The sequence below is a fragment of the Ostrea edulis genome, chromosome 3 (assembly GCF_947568905.1).
Source record: "Ostrea edulis chromosome 3, xbOstEdul1.1, whole genome shotgun sequence".
NCBI lineage: Eukaryota > Metazoa > Mollusca > Bivalvia > Ostreida > Ostreidae > Ostrea > Ostrea edulis.
This window is the reverse complement of record NC_079166.1, coordinates 97,421,856-97,442,362: the sequence shown is the minus strand read 5'-3', so window position 1 is coordinate 97,442,362 and position 20,507 is coordinate 97,421,856. Positions and strand designations below refer to the sequence as shown.

General features: G+C 37.8%; 2 protein-coding genes across 16 annotated transcripts in view; both read right to left on the bottom strand.

The window, feature by feature from the left end:
- LOC125673035 (intermembrane lipid transfer protein VPS13A-like) overlaps nucleotides 1-20,507 on the bottom strand; it is a 159,597-nt gene that overhangs the window by 104,953 nt on the left and 34,137 nt on the right. For all 15 annotated transcript variants that reach the window (XM_056159636.1, XM_056159629.1, XM_056159634.1 and 12 more), the window contains 8 exons: nucleotides 19,009-19,099; nucleotides 15,237-15,354; nucleotides 11,224-11,383; nucleotides 10,322-10,548; nucleotides 9,276-9,538; nucleotides 7,609-7,682; nucleotides 6,433-6,575; nucleotides 3,605-3,756 (listed from right to left, as the gene is read on the bottom strand). In XM_056159636.1, the coding sequence (XP_056015611.1) occupies nucleotides 3,605-3,756; nucleotides 6,433-6,575; nucleotides 7,609-7,682; nucleotides 9,276-9,538; nucleotides 10,322-10,548; nucleotides 11,224-11,383; nucleotides 15,237-15,354; nucleotides 19,009-19,099 (1,228 nt within the window). The remainder of the gene's footprint in view (nucleotides 1-3,604; nucleotides 3,757-6,432; nucleotides 6,576-7,608; nucleotides 7,683-9,275; nucleotides 9,539-10,321; nucleotides 10,549-11,223; nucleotides 11,384-15,236; nucleotides 15,355-19,008; nucleotides 19,100-20,507) is intronic.
- On the bottom strand, nucleotides 15,622-18,805 carry LOC130053072 (piggyBac transposable element-derived protein 4-like). Its single transcript, XM_056159664.1, has 2 exons — nucleotides 18,379-18,805; nucleotides 15,622-17,551 (listed from the first exon to the last, which is right to left on the bottom strand). Exons 1-2 carry the CDS (start codon nucleotides 18,419-18,421, stop codon nucleotides 16,461-16,463), a joined length of 1,134 nt encoding a protein of 377 aa, XP_056015639.1. The 5' UTR covers nucleotides 18,422-18,805; the 3' UTR covers nucleotides 15,622-16,460.

Sequence of the window (20,507 nt, the reverse complement as noted above, 5' to 3'; positions counted from 1 at the left end):
ATCCGACCCCCGGGGACCATGATTTGAACAAACTTCAATCTGCACTATATCAGGAAGCTTTCATATAAATCTCAACTTTTCTGGCTCAGCGGTTCTTGAGAAGAAGATTTTTTAAAGATTTTCCCTATATATTTGTATGTAAAACTTTCATCCCCTATTGTGGCCCCATCCGACCCTTGGGGACCATGATTTTAACAAACCTGAATCTGCACTATATCAGGAAGCTTTCATATAAATCTCAACTTTTCTGGCTCAGCGGTTCTTGAGAAGAAGATTTTTTAAAGATTTTCCCTATATATTTGTATGTAAAACTTTGATCCCCTATTGTGGCCCCATCCGACCCCCGGGGACCATGATTTGAACAAACTTGAATCTGCACTGTGTCAGAAAGCTTTCATGTAAATATCAGCTTTTCTGGCTTAGTGGTTCTTGAGAAGAAGATTTTTAAAGATTTTCCCTATATAGTTGTATGTAAAACTTTGATCCCCTATTGTGGCCCCATCCGACCCCCGGGGACCATGATTTTAACAAACCTGAATCTGCACTATATCAGGAAGCTTTCATATAAATCTCAGCTTTTCTGGCTCAGCGGTTCTTGAGAAGAAGATTTTTAAAGATTTTCCCTATATAGTTGTATGTAAAACTTTGATCCCCTATTGTGGCCCCATCCGACCCCCGGAGACCATGATTTTAACAATTTATAATCTGCATTATATCAGAAAGCTTTCAAATAAATCTCAGCTTTTCTGACTCAGTGGTTCTTGAGAAGAAGATTTTTAAAGATTTTCCCTATATAGTTGTATGCAAAACTTTGATCCCCTATTGTGGCCCCATCCGACCCCCGGAGACCATGATTTTAACAATTTATAATCTGCATTATATCAGAAAGCTTTCAAATAAATCTCAGCTTTTCTGACTCAGTGGTTCTTGAGAAGAAGATTTTTAAAGATTTTCCCTATATATTTGTATGCAAAACTTTGATCCCCTATTGTGGCCCCATCCGACCCCCGGGGACCATGATTTTAACAATTTAGAATCTGCACTATATCAGGAAGCTTTCATATAAATCTCAGCTTTTCTGGCTTAATGGTTCTTGAGAAGAAGATTTTTAAATATTTTCCCTATATATTTGTATGCAAAACTTTGATCCCCTATTGTGGCCCCATCCGACCCCCGGGGACCATGATTTGAACAAACTTGAATCTGCACTCTATCAGGAAGCTTTCATATAAATCTCAGCTTTTCTGGCTCAGCGGTTCTTGAGAAGAAGATTTTTAAAGATTTTCCCTATATATTTGTATGTAAAACTTTGATCCCCTATTGTGGCCCCATCCGACCCCCGGTGACCATGATTTTAACAATTTATAATCTGCATTATATCAGAAAGCTTTCAAATAAATCTCAGCTTTTCTGACTCAGTGGTTCTTGAGAAGAAAATTTTTAAAGATTTTCCCTATATATTTGTATGCAAAACTTTGATCCCCTATTGTGGCCCCATCCGACCCCCGGGGACCATGATTTTAACAATTTAGAATCTGCACTATATTAGGAAGCTTTCATATAAATCTCAGCTTTTCTGGCTTAATGGTTCTTGAGAAGAAGATTTTTAAATATTTTCCCTATATATTTGTATGCAAAACTTTGATCCCCTATTGTGGCCCCATCCGACCCCCGGGGACCATGATTTGAACAAACTTGAATCCGCACTGTGTCAGAAAGCTTTCATGTAAATATCAGCTCTTCTGGCTTAGTGATTCTTGAGAAGAAGATTTTTAAAGATTTTCCCTATATATTTGTATGCAAAACTTTGATCCCCTATTGTGGCCCCATCCGACCCCCGGGGACCATGATTTTAACAATTTAGAATCTGCACTATATAAGGAAGCTTTCATATAAATCTCAGCTTTTCTGGCTTAATGGTTCTTGAGAAGAAGATTTTTAAATATTTTCCCTATATATTTGTATGTAAAACTTTGATCCCCTATTGTGGCCCCATCCGACCCCCGGGGACCATGATTTGAACAAACTTGAATCTGCACTATATCAGGAAGCTTTCATATAAATCTCAACTTTTCTGGCTCAGCGGTTCTTGAGAAGAAGATTTTTTAAAGATTTTCCCTATATATTTGTATGTAAAACTTTGATCCCCTATTGTGGCCCCATCCGACCCTTGGGGACCATGATTTGAACAAACTTGAATCTGCACTGTGTCAGAAAGCTTTCATGTAAATATCAGCTTTTCTGGCTCAGTGGTTCTTGAGAAAAAGATTTTTAAAGATTTTCCCTATATAGTTGTATGTAAAACTTTGATCCCCTATTGTGGCCCCATCCGACTCCCGGGGACCATGATTTTAACAAACCTGAATCTGCACTCTATCAGGAAGCTTTCATATAAATCTCAGCTTTTCTGGCTCAGCGGTTCTTGAGAAGAAGATTTTTAAAGATTTTCCCTATATATTTGTATGTAAAACTTTGATCCCCTATTGTGGCCCCATCCGACCCCCGGTGACCATGATTTTAACAATTTATAATCTGCATTATATCAGAAAGCTTTCAAATAAATCTCAGCTTTTCTGACTCAGTGGTTCTTGAGAAGAAGATTTTTAAAGATTTTCCCTATATATTTGTATGCAAAACTTTGATCCCCTATTGTGGCCCCATCCGACCCCCGGGGACCATGATTTTAACAATTTAGAATCTGCACTATATTAGGAAGCTTTCATATAAATCTCAGCTTTTCTGGCTTAATGGTTCTTGAGAAGAAGATTTTTAAATATTTTCCCTATATATTTGTATGCAAAACTTTGATCCCCTATTGTGGCCCCATCAGACCCCCGGGGACCATGATTTGAACAAACTTGAATCCGCACTGTGTCAGAAAGCTTTCATGTAAATATCAGCTCTTCTGGCTTAGTGATTCTTGAGAAGAAGATTTTTAAAGATTTTCCCTATATATTTGTATGTAAAACTTTGATCCCCTATTGTGGCCCCGGGCATCCAACCCACGGGGGCTATGATTTTAACAATTTAGAATCTGCATTACCTAAGAAAGCTTATCTATAAATTTCATCTTTTCTGGCCCAGTGGTTCTTGAGAAGAAGATTTTTTAATGACCCTACCCTATTTTTACCTTTTCTTCATTATCTCCCCTTGGACGGTGGTCTGGCCCTTTATTTTAACAATTTAGAATTCCCTTTACCTAAGGATGATTTGTGCCAACTTTGGTTGAAATTGGCCAAGTGGTTTTTGAGAAGAAGTCAAAAATGTTAAAAGTTTACAGACGGACGGACAGACGAACAAACGGATGGACGCCGGAATACGGGTGATCAAAAAAGATCACTTGAGCTTTTAGTTCAGGTGAGCTAAAAACTACATGCTCCCGAATCTCTGAATACGGGCACATCAAAATTTAATATTTCTTAATGATGATGTCAGAGAGATGGATGCCTTCAAAAGCCAAACACACTGATTGATTACACAGATAAAGTCTGCATAAACTCATTCCCAGGGATCAATTTTGAATATATTTAATCATAAACAACACATAATTCTATTTACTAAATCTTGACCACCAGACTCCTACAATTAAAGCCAAATTGTTTACCTTCATCCACAAAGGTAGTGATCCTCTGGGTAATCTGTGATAATGTCCGACTCGTTATAGACGAGGCATCTTTACTTCCTCTCCTCCGTACAGGAACAGCGTCGATAACGTCCGAGGGAAATCCAGCTCTCTTCTTCTCATTCTCGGCTATCCTGTATGTTAATCCAGACAAGTTAATTGTATGTTAATCCAGACAAGTTAATTGTATGTTAATCCAGACAAGTTAATTGTATGATAATCCAAATAAGCTAATTGCATGTTAATCCAAATAATTTAATTGTATGTTAATCCAAATAAGTTAATTGTATGTTAATCCAAATAAGAGAATTGTATGTTAATCCAAATGTTAATTGTATGATAATCCAAATAAGATAATTGTATGTTAATCCAAATAAGTTAATTTGCGTAGAAGAATGATTTTCTACACGCCTTCCTTCTCCAGATCCCGCTTCAGTATTAAATGTTACAACTGTAACCAAGAGAGAGAAATGCAGTGACCCACGATTCATAAATGTTACAGCTGTAACCAAGAGAGAGAAATGCCATGACCCACGATTCATAAATGTTACAACTGTAACCAAGAGAGAGAAATGCCATGACCCACGATTCATAAATGAAGAAACTGAAAGTTTACGATTAATCAAAAGTGTGTCTAACCCAGGCGATTATAGACATTGTGGAGGCTATTTAAAGGTTAGATCGGGTATTATAGACATTGTGGAGGCTATTTAAAGATTAGATCTGGTGATTATACACATTGTGGAGGCTATTTAAAGATTAGGTCGGGTGATTATACACATTGTGGAGGCTATTTAAAGATTAGATCGGGTGATTAGAGACATTGTGGAGGCTATTTAAAGATTAGATCGGGTATTATAGACATTGTGGAGGCTATTTAAAGATTAGATCTGGTGATTACAGACATTGTGGAGGCTATTTAAAGATTAGATCGGGTGATTACAGACATTGTGGAGGCTATTTAAAGATTAGATCTGCTGGTTATATACATTGTGGAGGCTATTTAAAGGTTAGATCGGGTGATTACAGACATTGTGGAGGCTATTTAAAGATTAGATCTGGTGATTACAGACATTGTGGAGGCTATTTAAAGATTAGATCGGGTGATTACAGACATTGTGGAGGCTATTTAAAGGTTAGATCGGGTGATTACAGACATTGTGGAGGCTATTTAAAGATTAGATCTGGTGATTATAGACATTGTGGAGGCTATTTAAAGATTAGATCAGGTGATTATAGACATTGTGGAGGCTATTTAAAGATTAGATCGGGTGATTACAGACATTGTGGAGGCTATTTAAAGATTAGATCTGCTGGTTATACACATTGTGGAGGCTATTTAAAGATTAGATCGGGTGATTACAGACATTGTGGAGGCTATTTAAAGATTAGATCGGGTGATTATACACATTGTGGAGGCTATTTAAAGATTAGATCTGGTGATTACAGACATTGTGGAGGCTATTTAAAGATTAGATCGGGTGATTACAGACATTGTGGAGGCTATTTAAAGATTAGATCTGCTGGTTATACACATTGTGGAGGCTATTTAAAGATTAGATCGGGTGATTACAGACATTGTGGAGGCTATTTAAAGATTAGATCGGGTGATTACAGACATTGTGGAGGCTTTTTAAAGATTAGATCAGGTGATTATAGACATTGTGGAGGCTATTTAAAGATTAGATCGGGTGATTACAGACATTGTGGAGGCTATTTAAAGATTAGATCGGGTGATTACAGACATTGTGGAGGCTATTTGTGGGAATTCTTCCTTGTATTCTTACAATATTATATTGGATAAAATTTCCGTTTTCTGCTTTGTGTCATGTATACCTGTACTGTAGTTGTTGTAGGAACTTAACACACATACCTGTCCTGTAGCTGTTGTAGGAACTTAACACACATACCTGTCCTGTAGCTGTTGTAGGAACTTAACACACATACCTGTACTGTAGTTGTTGTAGGAACTTAACACACGTACCTGTCCTGTAGCTGTTGTAGGAACTTAACACACATACCTGTAGTTGTTGTAGGAACTTAACACACGTACCTGTAGCTGTTGTAGGAACTTAACACACATACCTGTCCTGTAGCTGTTGTAGGAACTTAACACACATACCTGTAGCTGTTGTAGGAATTTAACACACATACCTGTCCTGTAGCTGTTGTAGGAACTTAACACACGTACCTGTAGCTGTTGTAGGAACTTAACACACATACCTGTACTGTAGTTGTTGTAGGAACTTAACACACATACCTGTACTGTAGTTGTTGTAGGAACTTAACACACGTACCTGTCCTGTAGCTGTTGTAGGAACTTAACACACGTACCTGTCCTGTAGCTGTTGTAGGAACTTAACACACGTACCTGTACTGTAGCTGTTGTAGGAACTTAACACACATACCTGTACTGTAGTTGTTGTAGGAACTTAACACGCGTACCTGTAGTTGTTGTAGGAACTTAACACACGTACCTGTCCTGTAGCTGTTGTAGGAACTTAACACACATACCTGTCCTGTAGCTGTTGTAGGAACTTAACACACATACCTGTCCTGTAGCTGTTGTAGGAACTTAACACACATACCTGTCCTGTAGCTGTTGTAGGAACTTAACACACATACCTGTCCTGTAGCTGTTGTAGGAACTTAACACACATACCTGTCCTGTAGCTGTTGTAGGAACTTAACACACATACCTGTCCTGTAGCTGTTGTAGGAACTTAACACACATACCTGTACTGTAGTTGTTGTAGGAACTTAACACACATACCTGTCCTGTAGCTGTTGTAGGAACTTAACACACGTACCTGTCCTGTAGCTGTTGTAGGAACTTTTTAAGGTAGCAGGTTCCAGTTTGGTCCAGTCTTATAGTCAGGCTGTTACACATTAATGTTGCTTTGTTTTCCGTACTTTCAAACACAGGTTCAAAGTCTGGGCATTTGGTGTTAATCTTAAACAAGAAAATCTGGCTTAATCAAATTTTTTCATTGCAGAAAATAAACAAGAATATCTGGCTTGATCCATTTCTTTCATTGCAGTTCAAACCTTGATGAAAATTTAATGAATGTCATTCCATTAGAAAATAAATTTTTCATTAAGAATAAGTACTGTACATCCTCATCAAATTTGAATACACATTTTTTTTTTATTTCTATTGACTATTAAAACATTTGATTAGGCAGATAATGTGAAAACAAAATAAATACTGAATAAGGTTTCTTTCGTGAATTTTTACTGCAAGTTTCTATCATTTTAGTCATTCGTGTCTGCTGTTTCATCGCATTATCTGTTCTGACTGTGTGTCTTAGTTTTCGAGTACCATTTTGTGATGTTTTATTTTAAAAAAAAAAATTCTAGTTTTAATGTATTATACCCGAGACATTATATGCTGTGTGTGCATGTGTGTATTTCATTATAATTATTATTATTTAATACGCCCTGAAATTGATGTTTATTCTTATCTAGCATATTTATGGTATCTTGTGTTTTCATGTTTTACATGTACAATCAGGATAGGTACAGCTACGGACTCTTTACATGTGATAACGCCTTTTATATCATTGCTTTTTAATGTTTTATTTATTTTCTATGTATTATGTGTATAACATTCTGTTGTAAGGTATATATGCATTGTAAAGCACCTTTGAGTGTACATAGTGTATGAAAAGGGTGCTATATAAATATGGTATTATTATTATTATAAGTTTCTTTTTTCATTTTATTTTTTTCTTGAAAGTAGACTAAAATTGTGCAATCCAGCTAGCTAAAGTCTCCACACCTACATGTATCTATACCTGAGCAGGTAAGAAATCATTTACCTGTCTGTACCTGTGTTGATGAGAAATCATTTACCTGTCTATCTGTGTGGATGAGATAACATTTACCTGTCTGTACCTGTGTGGATGAGAAATCATTTACCTGTCTACCTGTGTGGATGAGAAATCATTAACTGTCTATACCTGTGTGGATGAGAAATAATTTACCTGTCTGTAACTGAATGTGATCAGCTCCTTATCTGACTCAGTCCTTAACAACTCCAGATAGGCTCCAGATGTACCTACAACAGGAAGTATAGATACATCAGATGTCCCTACAACAGGAAGTATGGTTACATCAGATGTACCTACAACAGGAAGTATAGTTACATCAGATGTACCTACAACAGGAAGTATAGTTACATCAGATGTACCTACAACAGGAAGAATGGTAACATCAGATGTCCCTACAACAGGAAGTATGGTTACATCAGACATATCTACAACAGGAAGTATGGTAACATCAGATGTACTTACAACAGGAAGTATAGTTACATCAGATGTACCTACAACAGGAAGTATGGTTACATAAGATGTATCTACAACAGGAAGTATAGTTACATCAGATGTCCCTACAACAGGAAGTATAGTTATATCAGATGTACCTACAACAGGAAGTATGGTAACATCAGATGTATTTTCAACAGGAAGTATGGTTGTATCATATACATCAGATGTACCTTCAATTACAATAAGTCCTCAGTACCCCTTGCTTGTCGTAAGAGGTGACTAAATGGGGTGGTCCTTCAGATGAGACCACAAAAACTGAGGCCCTGTCATAGTAGGTGTGGAACGATAAAGAACCCTCCCTTCTCAAAGGCCATAAGCTCCAAGTACAGGCCTAAATTTTTACAGCCCTTCACGGACAATGGTGATGTCTCCATATGAGTGAGAAATTCTCAAGAAGGACGTTAAACAATATACAATCAATCAATATACTAACCAGACTGAAAGACAAAAATTATTCTGGAATCCATTCTGTAACATGGTATGAAGAGAACAATACATTAGAAAATTTCAATCTACTTTATTTAAACACTACATTAAACAACTCTTCATGTAAAACTTATACGGTACCAATTTTGATGCACCAGATGCGCATTTCGACAAATAATGTCTCTTCAGTGATGCTCAACAGAAATCTTTGAAATCCGAAATAACTATGAAGTTTTAGATCTAAATATAGCTAAAAACAGCGTGCCAAACAAGTGGAGCCAAATTCGTCCAAGGATAAGAGCTATGCATGAGGGAGATAATCCTTAATTTTGAAATGAATTTCTAAATTTTATAACAGCAATTAAATATACATCCGTATTTTCAAGCTAGTAACGAAGTACTTAGCTACTGGGCTGTAGAGACCCTCGGGGACTAACAGTCCACCAGCAGAGGCCTCGACCCAGTGGTCATAATGTAAAACTTATACGGTACCAATTTTGATGCACCAGATGCGTATTTTGACAAATAATGTCTCTTCAGTGATGCTCAACCGAAATGTTTGAAATCCGAAATAACTATGAACTTTTAGAGCTAAATATAGCCAAAACCAGCGTGCCAAATTCGTCCAAGGATAAGAGCTATGCATGAGGGAGATAATCCTTAATTTTGAAATGAATTTCTAAATTTTATAACAGCAATTAAATATACATCCGTATAGTGCTTCCCAGCACTGAGTCACCCAGATCATTTTGTGATGCCCTCTCAACATAAAATAAAACTTACTGATTCTTATTTTTCTTATTTTTTTTTTAAATATATTCAACAATAAAGAGTTTAATCTTTCTATCATTTTGCTGGAGGTCAATAAAACTTCATTATGGAATGTAGTAACCCCTTACCTGTGTGTAGTTTGTCGGCCAGGCTTAGTGCCCCTACGCTGGCTACAGCAGCCATTCCACACTGACTGGGGGTCTGCGAATCCTGAACGTAGTCAAGGACAGCCATGTCTGCACTGATCCGATCCAGACGAAACATCAAATAGTCCCGCCCCTCACTCTTCTGGGAGATCTGCAGCACCATCTCAGCGATCTGAAGGCGCAGGTATATCCTCATTTTGACTCGCTCTGTTAGATAGTCCTCAACCGAACGGATGTTTGTGTCACTATAAACAGAGTTACTTCCCTTGATCAAGCTCTCTACATATTAATGATTCCCTGAGTATACAGACAACCCTGATAAAGAACAAAGACAAATCTGACACAAAGTACATTATGAAACCCAGGGCCTTCAGACTGCAGAAATATGTTTTTTAAATATAATTATAATAAAGTCCCCCCCCCCCCCCCCTTGCCCTCCAGCATAAAAAAAAATCAATTCTGATAATCTACACCAACTCCGTACATTCCTGTAACTGTTCAGTTTTTCCACTGCACTCCCAGTTACCTTCCTCTTTCAGTCTCCCTCTTCATCTTCCATGTCTTCCACCACACCCCCAGTCACCCACCTCTTCCAGTCTCCCTCCTAATCATCCACTACACCCCCAGTCACCCACCTCTTCCAGTCTCCCTCCTAATCATCCACCACACCCCCAGTCACCCACCTCTTCCAGTCTCCCTCCTAATCATCCACTACACCCCCAGTCACCCACCTCTTCCAGTCTCCCTCCTAATCATCCACTACACCCCCAGTTACCCACCTCTTCCAGTCTCCCTCCTCACCATCCACATCTTCCATCACACCCCCAGTCACCCACCTCTTCCAGTCTCCCTCCTCATCATCCATCACACCCACAGTCACCCACCTCTTCCAGTCTCCCTCCTCATCATCCATCACACCCACAGTCACCCACCTCTTCCAGTCTCCCTCCCAATCATCCATCACACCCACAGTTACCCACCTCTTCCAGTCTCCCTCCTCATCATCCATCACACCCATAGTTACCCACCTCTTCCAGTCTCCATCTTCATCGTCCATGTCTTCCATCACAGGAAATGACGGATCCTCCATGGACTTCAGGTCCTCCGCGGACTGGATCGGTGGTAGTGCAGATTTACTGGGGACACCTTCCTCCACCACGGTCAGCCGCCCTCGGGCCACTGACCGTCTCAGGATGCTCTTCCGAATCGCTCGCAGAGTGGATATATCTGGGTCTAACTGGACGTCTGCTAGGACCTACAACAGACACAAACGGAAATCTTTAATGCGTGTCCGCTCTACATGTACATTATCTCTTACAGTACATGAAAATATTTTGACATTTCGTTGCAAATTTTCTCTCCAATAATTCATTAGTGTTAGATGATGACATCGTTATTTACTTCATGAAATTCTACATATTAAGTCTAATGAATAAATCATAACATTTGGTCAGACAGCAATGTTTACCTGAAGTCATCTATCAAATATTACAGAGGAATTCATAAAAAAAAACAAAAAAAAACGACAAAATCTTAGATATAGCCTATTCCCATTAATGAAATGCTAACTTAAAGGTTTTTATTAAGTACAGCACTTGCTAATTCCATGAAATTTTGACATACCCCTCTGAATGATTCACATTATACATATGAACGTGTAAAAATAAACAGTTACTGTGATGAACGTGTAAAAATAAACAGTTACTGTGATGAACGTGTAAAAATAAACAGTTACTGTGATGAACGTGTAAAAATAAACAGTTACTGTGACTAACAATCAAAGAAAATAATGCAAATTAATACACAAGACCCTCTCTGATTTGCGTGCAACTTTTTAAAAATTAAATTGAAAACCTTTAATTAAAATCAAACAATAGACAATTTTTGAGGTTCCTAAACTTAATCAAGTGTAGTTAAAAATGTCACCAACCAGTCTAGGTCTGGACAGCTCCCCTCCATCTCGAGCAGTCTCCGCCCCCCAGGCCACCCGAGAGGGGCTGGGAAAGTGAAACAGGAAGTTGTACAAAACCAGAATCTGATCGTCATTCAAGTTCAAGGTCAAAGACGGCAGCAGCACATCAAACTTCTGGCTGCAAAGTGAATAGAGTGTAATTGTGTGTCTAGATCCATAACTCAACTGTTATAAAAAAAATAGTATATATGCTAATCTGCTAACAAAGCCTTGTTAACTCAACCGAATAATTTTAGAACAAGATTTCCTTCACAAGATGCAATAATTAACGTCATTTGACGTTACGAGTATTTCAGACACTGAAACATAAACTCGTTACGTACTGTGGGATCTGGTAGTTGTCCGGGACAATGGTTTTGTAGAATGATATTGCTGTGTAATACTTACTGTGGGATCTGGTAGTTGTCCGGGACAATGGTTTTGTAGAATGATATTGCTGTGTATTACTTACTGTGGGATCTGGTAGTTGTCCGGGACAATGGTTTTGTAGAATGATAATGCTGTGTAATACTTACTGTGGGATCTGGTAGTTGTCCGGGACAATGGTTTTGTAGAATGATATTGCTGTGTAATACTTACTGTGGGATTTGGTAGTTGTCTGGGACAATGGTTTTGTAGAATGATATTGCTGTGTAATACTTACTGTGGGATCTGGTAGTTGTCCGGGACAATGGTTTTGTAGAATGATATTGCTGTGTATTACTTACTGTGGGATTTGGTAGTTGTCCGGGACAATGGTTTTGTAGAATGATATTGCTGTGTATTACTTACTGTGGGATCTGGTAGTTGTCTGGGACAATGGTTTTGTAGAATGATATTGCTGTGTATTACTTACTGTGGGATCTGGTAGTTGTCCGGGACAATGGTTTTGTAGAATGATATTGCTGTGTATTACTTACTGTGGGATTTGGTAGTTGTCCGGGACAATGGTTTTGTAGAATGATATTGCTGTGTATTACTTACTGTGGGATCTGGTAGTTGTCCGGGACAATGGTTTTGTAGAATGATATTGCTGTGTATTACTTACTGTGGGATCTGGTAGTTGTCCGGGACAATGGTTTTGTAGAATGATATTGCTGTGTATTACTTACTGTGGGATCTGGTAGTTGTCCGGGACAATGGTTTTGTAGAATGATAATGCTGTGTAATACTTACTGTGGGATTTGGTAGTTGTCCGAGACAATGGTTTTGTAGAATGATAATGCTGTGTAATACTTACTGTGGGATTTGGTAGTTGTCCGGGACAATGGTTTTGTAGAATGATAATGCTGTGTAATACTTACTGTGGGATTTGGTAGTTGTCTGGGACAATGGTTTTGTAGAATGATATTGCTGTGTATTACTTACTGTGGGATCTGGTAGTTGTCCGGGACAATGGTTTTGTAGAATGATAATGCTGTGTAATACTTACTGTGGGATTTGGTAGTTGTCCGAGACAATGGTTTTGTAGAATGATAATGCTGTGTATTACTTACTGTGGGATCTGGTAGTTGTCCGGGACAATGGTTTTGTAGAATGATATTGCTGTGTATTACTTACTGTGGGATCTGGTAGTTGTCCGGGACAATGGTTTTGTAGAATGATATTGCTGTGTATTACTTACTGTGGGATCTGGTAGATGTCCGGGACAATGGTTTTGTAGAATGATATTGCTGTGTATTACTTACTGTGGGATTTGGTAGTTGTCCGGGACAATGGTTTTGTAGAATGATATTGCTGTGTATTACTTACTGTGGGATTTGGTAGTTGTCCGGGACAATGGTTTTGTAGAATGATATTGCTGTGTATTACTTACTGTGGGATTTGGTAGTTGTCCGGGACAATGGTTTTGTAGAATGATATTGCTGTGTATTACTTACTGTGGGATCTGGTAGTTGTCCGGGACAATGGTTTTGTAGAATGATATTGCTGTGTATTACTTACTGTGGGATTTGGTAGTTGTCCGAGACAATGGTTTTGTAGAATGATATTGCTGTGTATTACTTACTGTGGGATTTGGTAGTTGTCCGAGACAATGGTTTTGTAGAATGATATTGCTGTGTATTACTTACTGTGGGATCTGGTAGTTGTCCGGGACAATGGTTTTGTAGAATGATATTGCTGTGTATTACTTACTGTGGGATCTGGTAGTTGTCCGGGACAATGGTTTTGTAGAATGATATTGCTGTGTATTACTTACTGTGGGATCTGGTAGTTGTCCGGGACAATGGTTTTGTAGAATGATATTGCTGTGTAATACTTACTGTGGGATCTGGTAGTTGTCCGGGACAATGGTTTTGTAGAATGATAATGCTGTGTAATACTTACTGTGGGATTTGGTAGTTGTCCGAGACAATGGTTTTGTAGAATGATAATGCTGTGTATTACTTACTGTGGGATTTGGTAGTTGTCCGGGACAATGGTTTTGTAGAATGATATTGCTGTGTATTACTTACTGTGGGATCTGGTAGTTGTCCGGGACAATGGTTTTGTAGAATGATATTGCTGTGTATTACTTACTGTGGGATCTGGTAGATGTCCGGGACAATGGTTTTGTAGAATGATATTGCTGTGTATTACTTACTGTGGGATTTGGTAGTTGTCCGAGACAATGGTTTTGTAGAATGATATTGCTGTGTATTACTTACTGTGGGATTTGGTAGTTGTCCGAGACAATGGTTTTGTAGAATGATATTGCTGTGTATTACTTACTGTGGGATTTGGTAGTTGTCCGGGACAATGGTTTTGTAGAATGATATTGCTGTGTATTACTTACTGTGGGATCTGGTAGTTGTCCGGGACAATGGTTTTGTAGAATGATATTGCTGTGTATTACTTACTGTGGGATTTGGTAGTTGTCCGGGACAATGGTTTTGTAGAATGATATTGCTGTGTATTACTTACTGTGGGATTTGGTAGTTGTCCGAGACAATGGTTTTGTAGAATGATATTGCTGTGTATTACTTACTGTGGGATTTGGTAGTTGTCCGAGACAATGGTTTTGTAGAATGATATTGCTGTGTATTACTTACTGTGGGATCTGGTAGTTGTCCGGGACAATGGTTTTGTAGAATGATATTGCTGTGTATTACTTACTGTGGGATCTGGTAGTTGTCCGGGACAATGGTTTTGTAGAATGATATTGCTGTGTAATACTTACTGTGGGATCTGGTAGTTGTCCGGGACAATGGTTTTGTAGAATGATAATGCTGTGTAATACTTACTGTGGGATTTGGTAGTTGTCCGAGACAATGGTTTTGTAGAATGATAATGCTGTGTATTACTTACTGTGGGATTTGGTAGTTGTCCGGGACAATGGTTTTGTAGAATGATATTGCTGTGTATTACTTACTGTGGGATCTGGTAGTTGTCCGGGACAATGGTTTTGTAGAATGATATTGCTGTGTATTACTTACTGTGGGATTTGGTAGTTGTCCGAGACAATGGTTTTGTAGAATGATATTGCTGTGTATTACTTACTGTGGGATTTGGTAGTTGTCCGAGACAATGGTTTTGTAGAATGATATTGCTGTGTATTACTTACTGTGGGATTTGGTAGTTGTCCGGGACAATGGTTTTGTAGAATGATATTGCTGTGTATTACTTACTGTGGGATCTGGTAGTTGTCCGGGACAATGGTTTTGTAGAATGATATTGCTGTGTATTACTTACTGTGGGATTTGGTAGTTGTCCGGGACAATGGTTTTGTAGAATGATATTGCTGTGTATTACTTACTGTGGGATTTGGTAGTTGTCCGAGACAATGGTTTTGTAGAATGATATTGCTGTGTATTACTTACTGTGGGATTTGGTAGTTGTCCGAGACAATGGTTTTGTAGAATGATATTGCTGTGTATTACTTACTGTGGGATCTGGTAGTTGTCCGGGACAATGGTTTTGTAGAATGATATTGCTGTGTATTACTTACTGTGGGATCTGGTAGTTGTCCGGGACAATGGTTTTGTAGAATGATATTGCTGTGTAATACTTACTGTGGGATCTGGTAGTTGTCCGGGACAATGGTTTTGTAGAATGATATCGTTAGATGTGTGCTTGGCAGGACATGGAATCTAGAATTCACTTGAGTCTGGAACTGAGGCCAGTCTTCACCTGTTAAAAAACAATTCCACATCAGGCTTGAAACAAGCAAAAGGATAAATCAGGATCTGACCTGATCTACACACAGATAACAGCAGTCTTATCAAGCTTTAAACTTAAACTATAGTGTAGTAATACAAGAACCTGAGTACCCAGGAATTCATTCAGACTGCATTCTGTTTTAAGTTCGGTACAAATCTCCCAGATTTTGATTAGTTGTTTAATACCCTGCATTCTGTTTTAAGTTCTGTACAAATCTCCCAGATTTTGATTAGTTGTTTAACTTCTTATCTACCACAGCTGCTCTGGCTGTTCACTACTACACACAGTTCTTATCTCTCACTGCAGCAGCAGTGTGAGGGTTAATTACCAGAGATATTTTGCAGCTGAGGAGATTTGCTGCTGGAATGAATGGTACAAACATAAAACTCTCAATATCTCATTTATTTATTGGAATATTTTAAAAATTCAAAAAGTTTTTTATTCAGTGATGTTTCAATTTTATAAATTCAATTTTATAAACCCCAAAAAGTTAATTAATTATTTCAAAAATGGCTTTCATTTACAATATTTACATAGCATTCCTTGAAATATACACAAAAAGTGTAATTAATTCATTTTAACAGTTCTTGGTGGTACTTGAAAAAGCAGTCATTCTTTATGCACAGTCTAACATTACATTGTCTGCATCCAGTAGAGACTTCGTGTCTCTTGTTCTGCTTTGCACATCCCTTACATCGTCCAGCTTTTTCAAATTGAATGGGCCAATGTGCATCCCCACAATTTCCCGTCACTCCAGGTGCCCTACGCTTTCTACTTCCTCTGAATGTTCCGATCATCTGCTGCGCCAATGCCATTCGGAAGTCCAACTGTGTTCTCTTTTTTTCCTTGTTTGTTTTGGTCAGCAACTTATGACTTGGCGATTCTTGCATGCAAATCAAGGAATTGACAAGTGCAACATCAAAACAAAACCAAAACAAGTACTTGTACCATTTTTTGGCTTTTCTGCAAGTGGAATACTGCATCCTCTTTTGGTCAGCCAAGTCTACACCAAACATATATTTGTTGTATAGCTCAGAGACACTTGGAGTTGACACATCTTTTAGGGTCCCATCCTTTTAACGTCTTTGCACTACTCTGGTCTGTGTAGGATCGCAGTTTGTGCTTAGGTAAGTCACAATCTTCTTGTCTTTCCATGCTGTTGCTACTAGGTTGCCTTTCTGCATTGTTAGGGATTCTCCTCTGTTCTTTAATTTGGCACTTTTGATGGCTTCTGGCATTCCATGGCGATTTATTCGGACAGTGCCACAAGAGTAGATCTTTTCACGTAACAAGCGTTCAAACAGTTCTGGGCTCCAAAAAAAATTGTCCATGTAAATCACATGCGATTCTCCAATCAATTTCCGAGTTAGGTCCTTCACCACACGTGCCCCCAACCCTTCCTCTGGTCTTCTCTCTGCGACTCTTCCGGTGTACACTTGAAATTCATGTATGTATCCATTGTGCGGTGAAGCACGCTTCCACACTTTTATTCCAAATTTTCTGGGTTTGGCCGGTAAGTACTGTTTGAATGACAGTCTTCCTTTGAAGGCTATCATTCCTTCATCAATGGACTGTTCTTTATGAGGACTGTAGTTTTCCAAGCATGTCTCAGAAAGTTTGTCAATTACTGGTCTAATATGACACAGTTTGTCATGTCCTTGTCGTCCCTTAGGTGGATTTTGTCTGGTATCGTTCATGTGAAAGTATTTGGAAATTCTCTCAAAACGTGTCCTTGTCATAATGGAAGGTATACTTGGAAGCTCAAAGGGCCAAAATGACTTCCATGCAAGGGTGTACGAAGGAACTCCTATGACGGAAAATACTACATGAATTCCCAAAAACGCCATCATTTCAAGAAAGGTAGTAGGGACCCACACTTTATCCGGCCTTGTTTCAATGCATCGCGCTGCATACTGATTTGTTTCCTCTACAATTTTGTCGATTAAAGAAACAGGGAAAAATTTGTGGAAGAAATCTAATTCTTTCTTATGTTCTTCTAAAACAAAAGCTGCTCCAACTTGCTCATTAAACTCGGCAACGTTTGGTCTGGAGAGCGTTCTTGTCCAAGTTTCTTCGTCTATTTCCTCTTCTGATTCTTCGGACGAGGAGGAATCTTCACTATCGGAGAAAGAAATATCACTTCCAATACTTCTTGTCTCCGTTCCATCTACAGTAAAACTCTGATATAGCGAATTTCTGGGGACCCTCTATAAAAATTCGCTATAAGCGTAATTCGCTATACGTTTATAGCGAATTCATAATTCAAATATAACGAATTCGTTATAAAACTGATTTGTTCTACATGTATATCAGTTCTATAAGAAAGCAGCAATCGATATACTTGCGTTTGTATTGTCTTTAAGAGAAATGAAGCCTATATATTTTCGAGAAGAAATATTTTTATGCAAGAAATTTACACATTGATTTATATATGATAATTTATCTTGATAGATTATTAAATCATGCAAGAACATGTCGAGAGAGAAATGTCAACAAAATTTTGCGCAATACATACATGTACAGTCTATTGCAATTGTCATTTACTTGTTGCTTTACACAAATAAAGGAGTGTACGATAAAATAAATGTAATCAAACTTAAAATTTAATTAACGAGAATAGTAAACAATACCGGCAATATATTTCCTAAACGTATGTGTAAGTATTGTTTTGCGTTAACAACCATTTTTGAAAAAATACAAACAGAACTTTTGTAATAAGTGTGGATCCTTTATGTCAATGGAAAACGATTGTTAAAAATAACAAAAAATTTAAATGAAAAAAATAAATTCGTTATAAAAGGTGATTTTTACGTTCATTTTTAATTCAAGGGGAATAGGAATATACTTCGTTATATCCGTAAATTCGCTATATCCGTGTTCGTTATAGACGCAAAATTTTATATAGAATATATAAAGAATTTGCCGGGGAAATTATTTTCACTTCGCTATAGCCGTAATTTCGCTATATCCGTGTTCGCTATATTCGAGTTTTACTGTATTTCTGAATTTGTAAATCCCTCAAATTCAAAATCTTCATCGTCTGATAGAAATATATCGAGAATGTTTTCCGCCATCTTGACTTGCTTCGAATAGTGTAAACAACGCTTTGAAAAGCTCCTTTGTACTTGTTAATAGATAACTTAATATGGAAAACTGACGTATTGTATTACAGATATACTTTTCCTAAAACTAATTTTCATTGGTTCAGAGATGGGAAATCTCTCCAATCTAACCAATCACATTTAATGTAACATGTGTAAAAAAGCAGATATATCAGTCAGTACGATTGCGCATGTATTTGTTTACAGCGGATATATACGACAATGCGGTTTAGGTAATATCAGACGGGTTTATCCGTCACTGCGAGCACAGAGAAGATAAAATAAGCGTGTATATACGTCAGTGGTAGGGAAAGAGTTAATACCCTGCATTCTGTTTTAAGTTCGTTACAAATCTCCCAGATTTTGATTAGTTGTTTAATACCCTGCATTCTGTTTTAAGTCCGGTACAAATCTCCCAGATTTTGATTAATTTTTTAGCACCCTTCATGCCTTTGTGGTGGTCTCCAATATAGATTGAGATTAGAAGCCATAGTTACAGAACAACAATGAAATTGACACCTACCTGAGTCGGCAATTAAAGCCTTCACATCGCTGACTTTAACTAGGAATTTGTCGTACATCTGATTCTGAAGTGGAGAACTCGACATCGAGGCCTACAAGTAAAGCATAGAAATGTTATAAAACTGAAGGGAAATAGGCTGTACAACTGTGTTTTACTGTATGTGTTCACAATAACTGTGTTGTTTTGTATGTGTTCACTATAACTGTGTTGTTCTGTGTGTGTTCACTATAACTGTGTTGTTCTGTGTGTGTTCACTATAACTGTGTTGTTCTGTATGTGTTCACTATAACTGTGTTGTACTGTATGTGTTCACTATAACTGTGTGTGTTCACTATAACTGTGTGTGTTCACTATAACTGTGTTGTACTGTGTGTGTTCACTATAACTGTGTTGTACTGTATGTGTTCACTATAACTGTGTGTGTTCACTATAACTGTGTGTGTTCACTATAACTGTGTTGTACTGTATGTGTTCACTATAGCTGTGTTGTTCTGTATGTGTTAACTATAACTGTGTTGTTCTGTATGTGTTCACTATAACTGTGTTTTACTGTGTGTGTTCACTATAACTGTGTTGTACTGTGTGTGTTCACTATAACTGTGTTGTTCTGTATGTGTTCACTATAACTGTGTTGTACTGTGTGTATTCAATATAGCTGTGTTGCACTGTATGTGTTCACTATAGCTATGTTGTACTGTATGTGTTCACTATAACTGTGTTTTACTGTGTGTGTTCACTATAACTGTGTTGTTCTGTATGTGTTCACTATAACTGTGTTGTACTGTATGTGTTCACTATAACTGTGTTGTACTGTATGTGTTCACTATAACTGTGTTGTTCTGTATGTGTTCACTATAACTGTGTTGTACTGTGTGTGTTCACTATAACTGTGTATGTTCACTATAACTGTGTTGTTTTGTATGTGTTCACTATAACTGTGTTGTACTGTGTGTGTTCACTATAACTGTGTTGTACTGTGTGTGTTCACTATAACTATGTTGTACTGTATGTGTTCACTATAACTGTGTTGTACTGTATGTGTTCACTATAGCTGTGTTGTTCTGTATGTGTTAACTATAACTGTGTTGTTCTGTATGTGTTCACTATAACTGTGTTTTACTGTGTGTGTTCACTATAACTGTGTTGTACTGTGTGTGTTCATTATAACTGTGTTGTTCTGTATGTGTTCACTATAACTGTGTTGTTCTGTATGTGTTCACTATAACTGTGTTGTACTGTATGTGTTCACTATAGCTGTGTTGTTCTGTATGTGTTAACTATAACTGTGTTGTACTGTGTGTGTTCACTATAACTGTGTTGTACTGTGTGTGTTCACTATAACTGTGTTGTTCTGTATGTGTTCACTATAACTGTGTTGTTCTGTATGTGTTCACTATAACTGTGTTGTTCTGTATGTGTTCACTATAACTGTGTTGTACTGTATGTGTTCACTATAACTGTGTTTTACTGTATGTGTTCACTATAACTGTGTTGTTCAG

What these genes read in the sequence shown, in the direction of transcription:
- LOC130053072 (XM_056159664.1), bottom strand. Translation starts at nt 18,421, where the DNA reads ATGAAGATTTTGAATTTGAGGGATTTACAAATTCAGAAATACA. An exon ending in TTTACAAATTCAGAAATACA is followed by an intron (nt 17,552 to 18,378) that starts GTAAAACTCGAA and finishes GTTTTACTGTAG; the next exon opens with ATGGAACGGAGACAAGAAGT.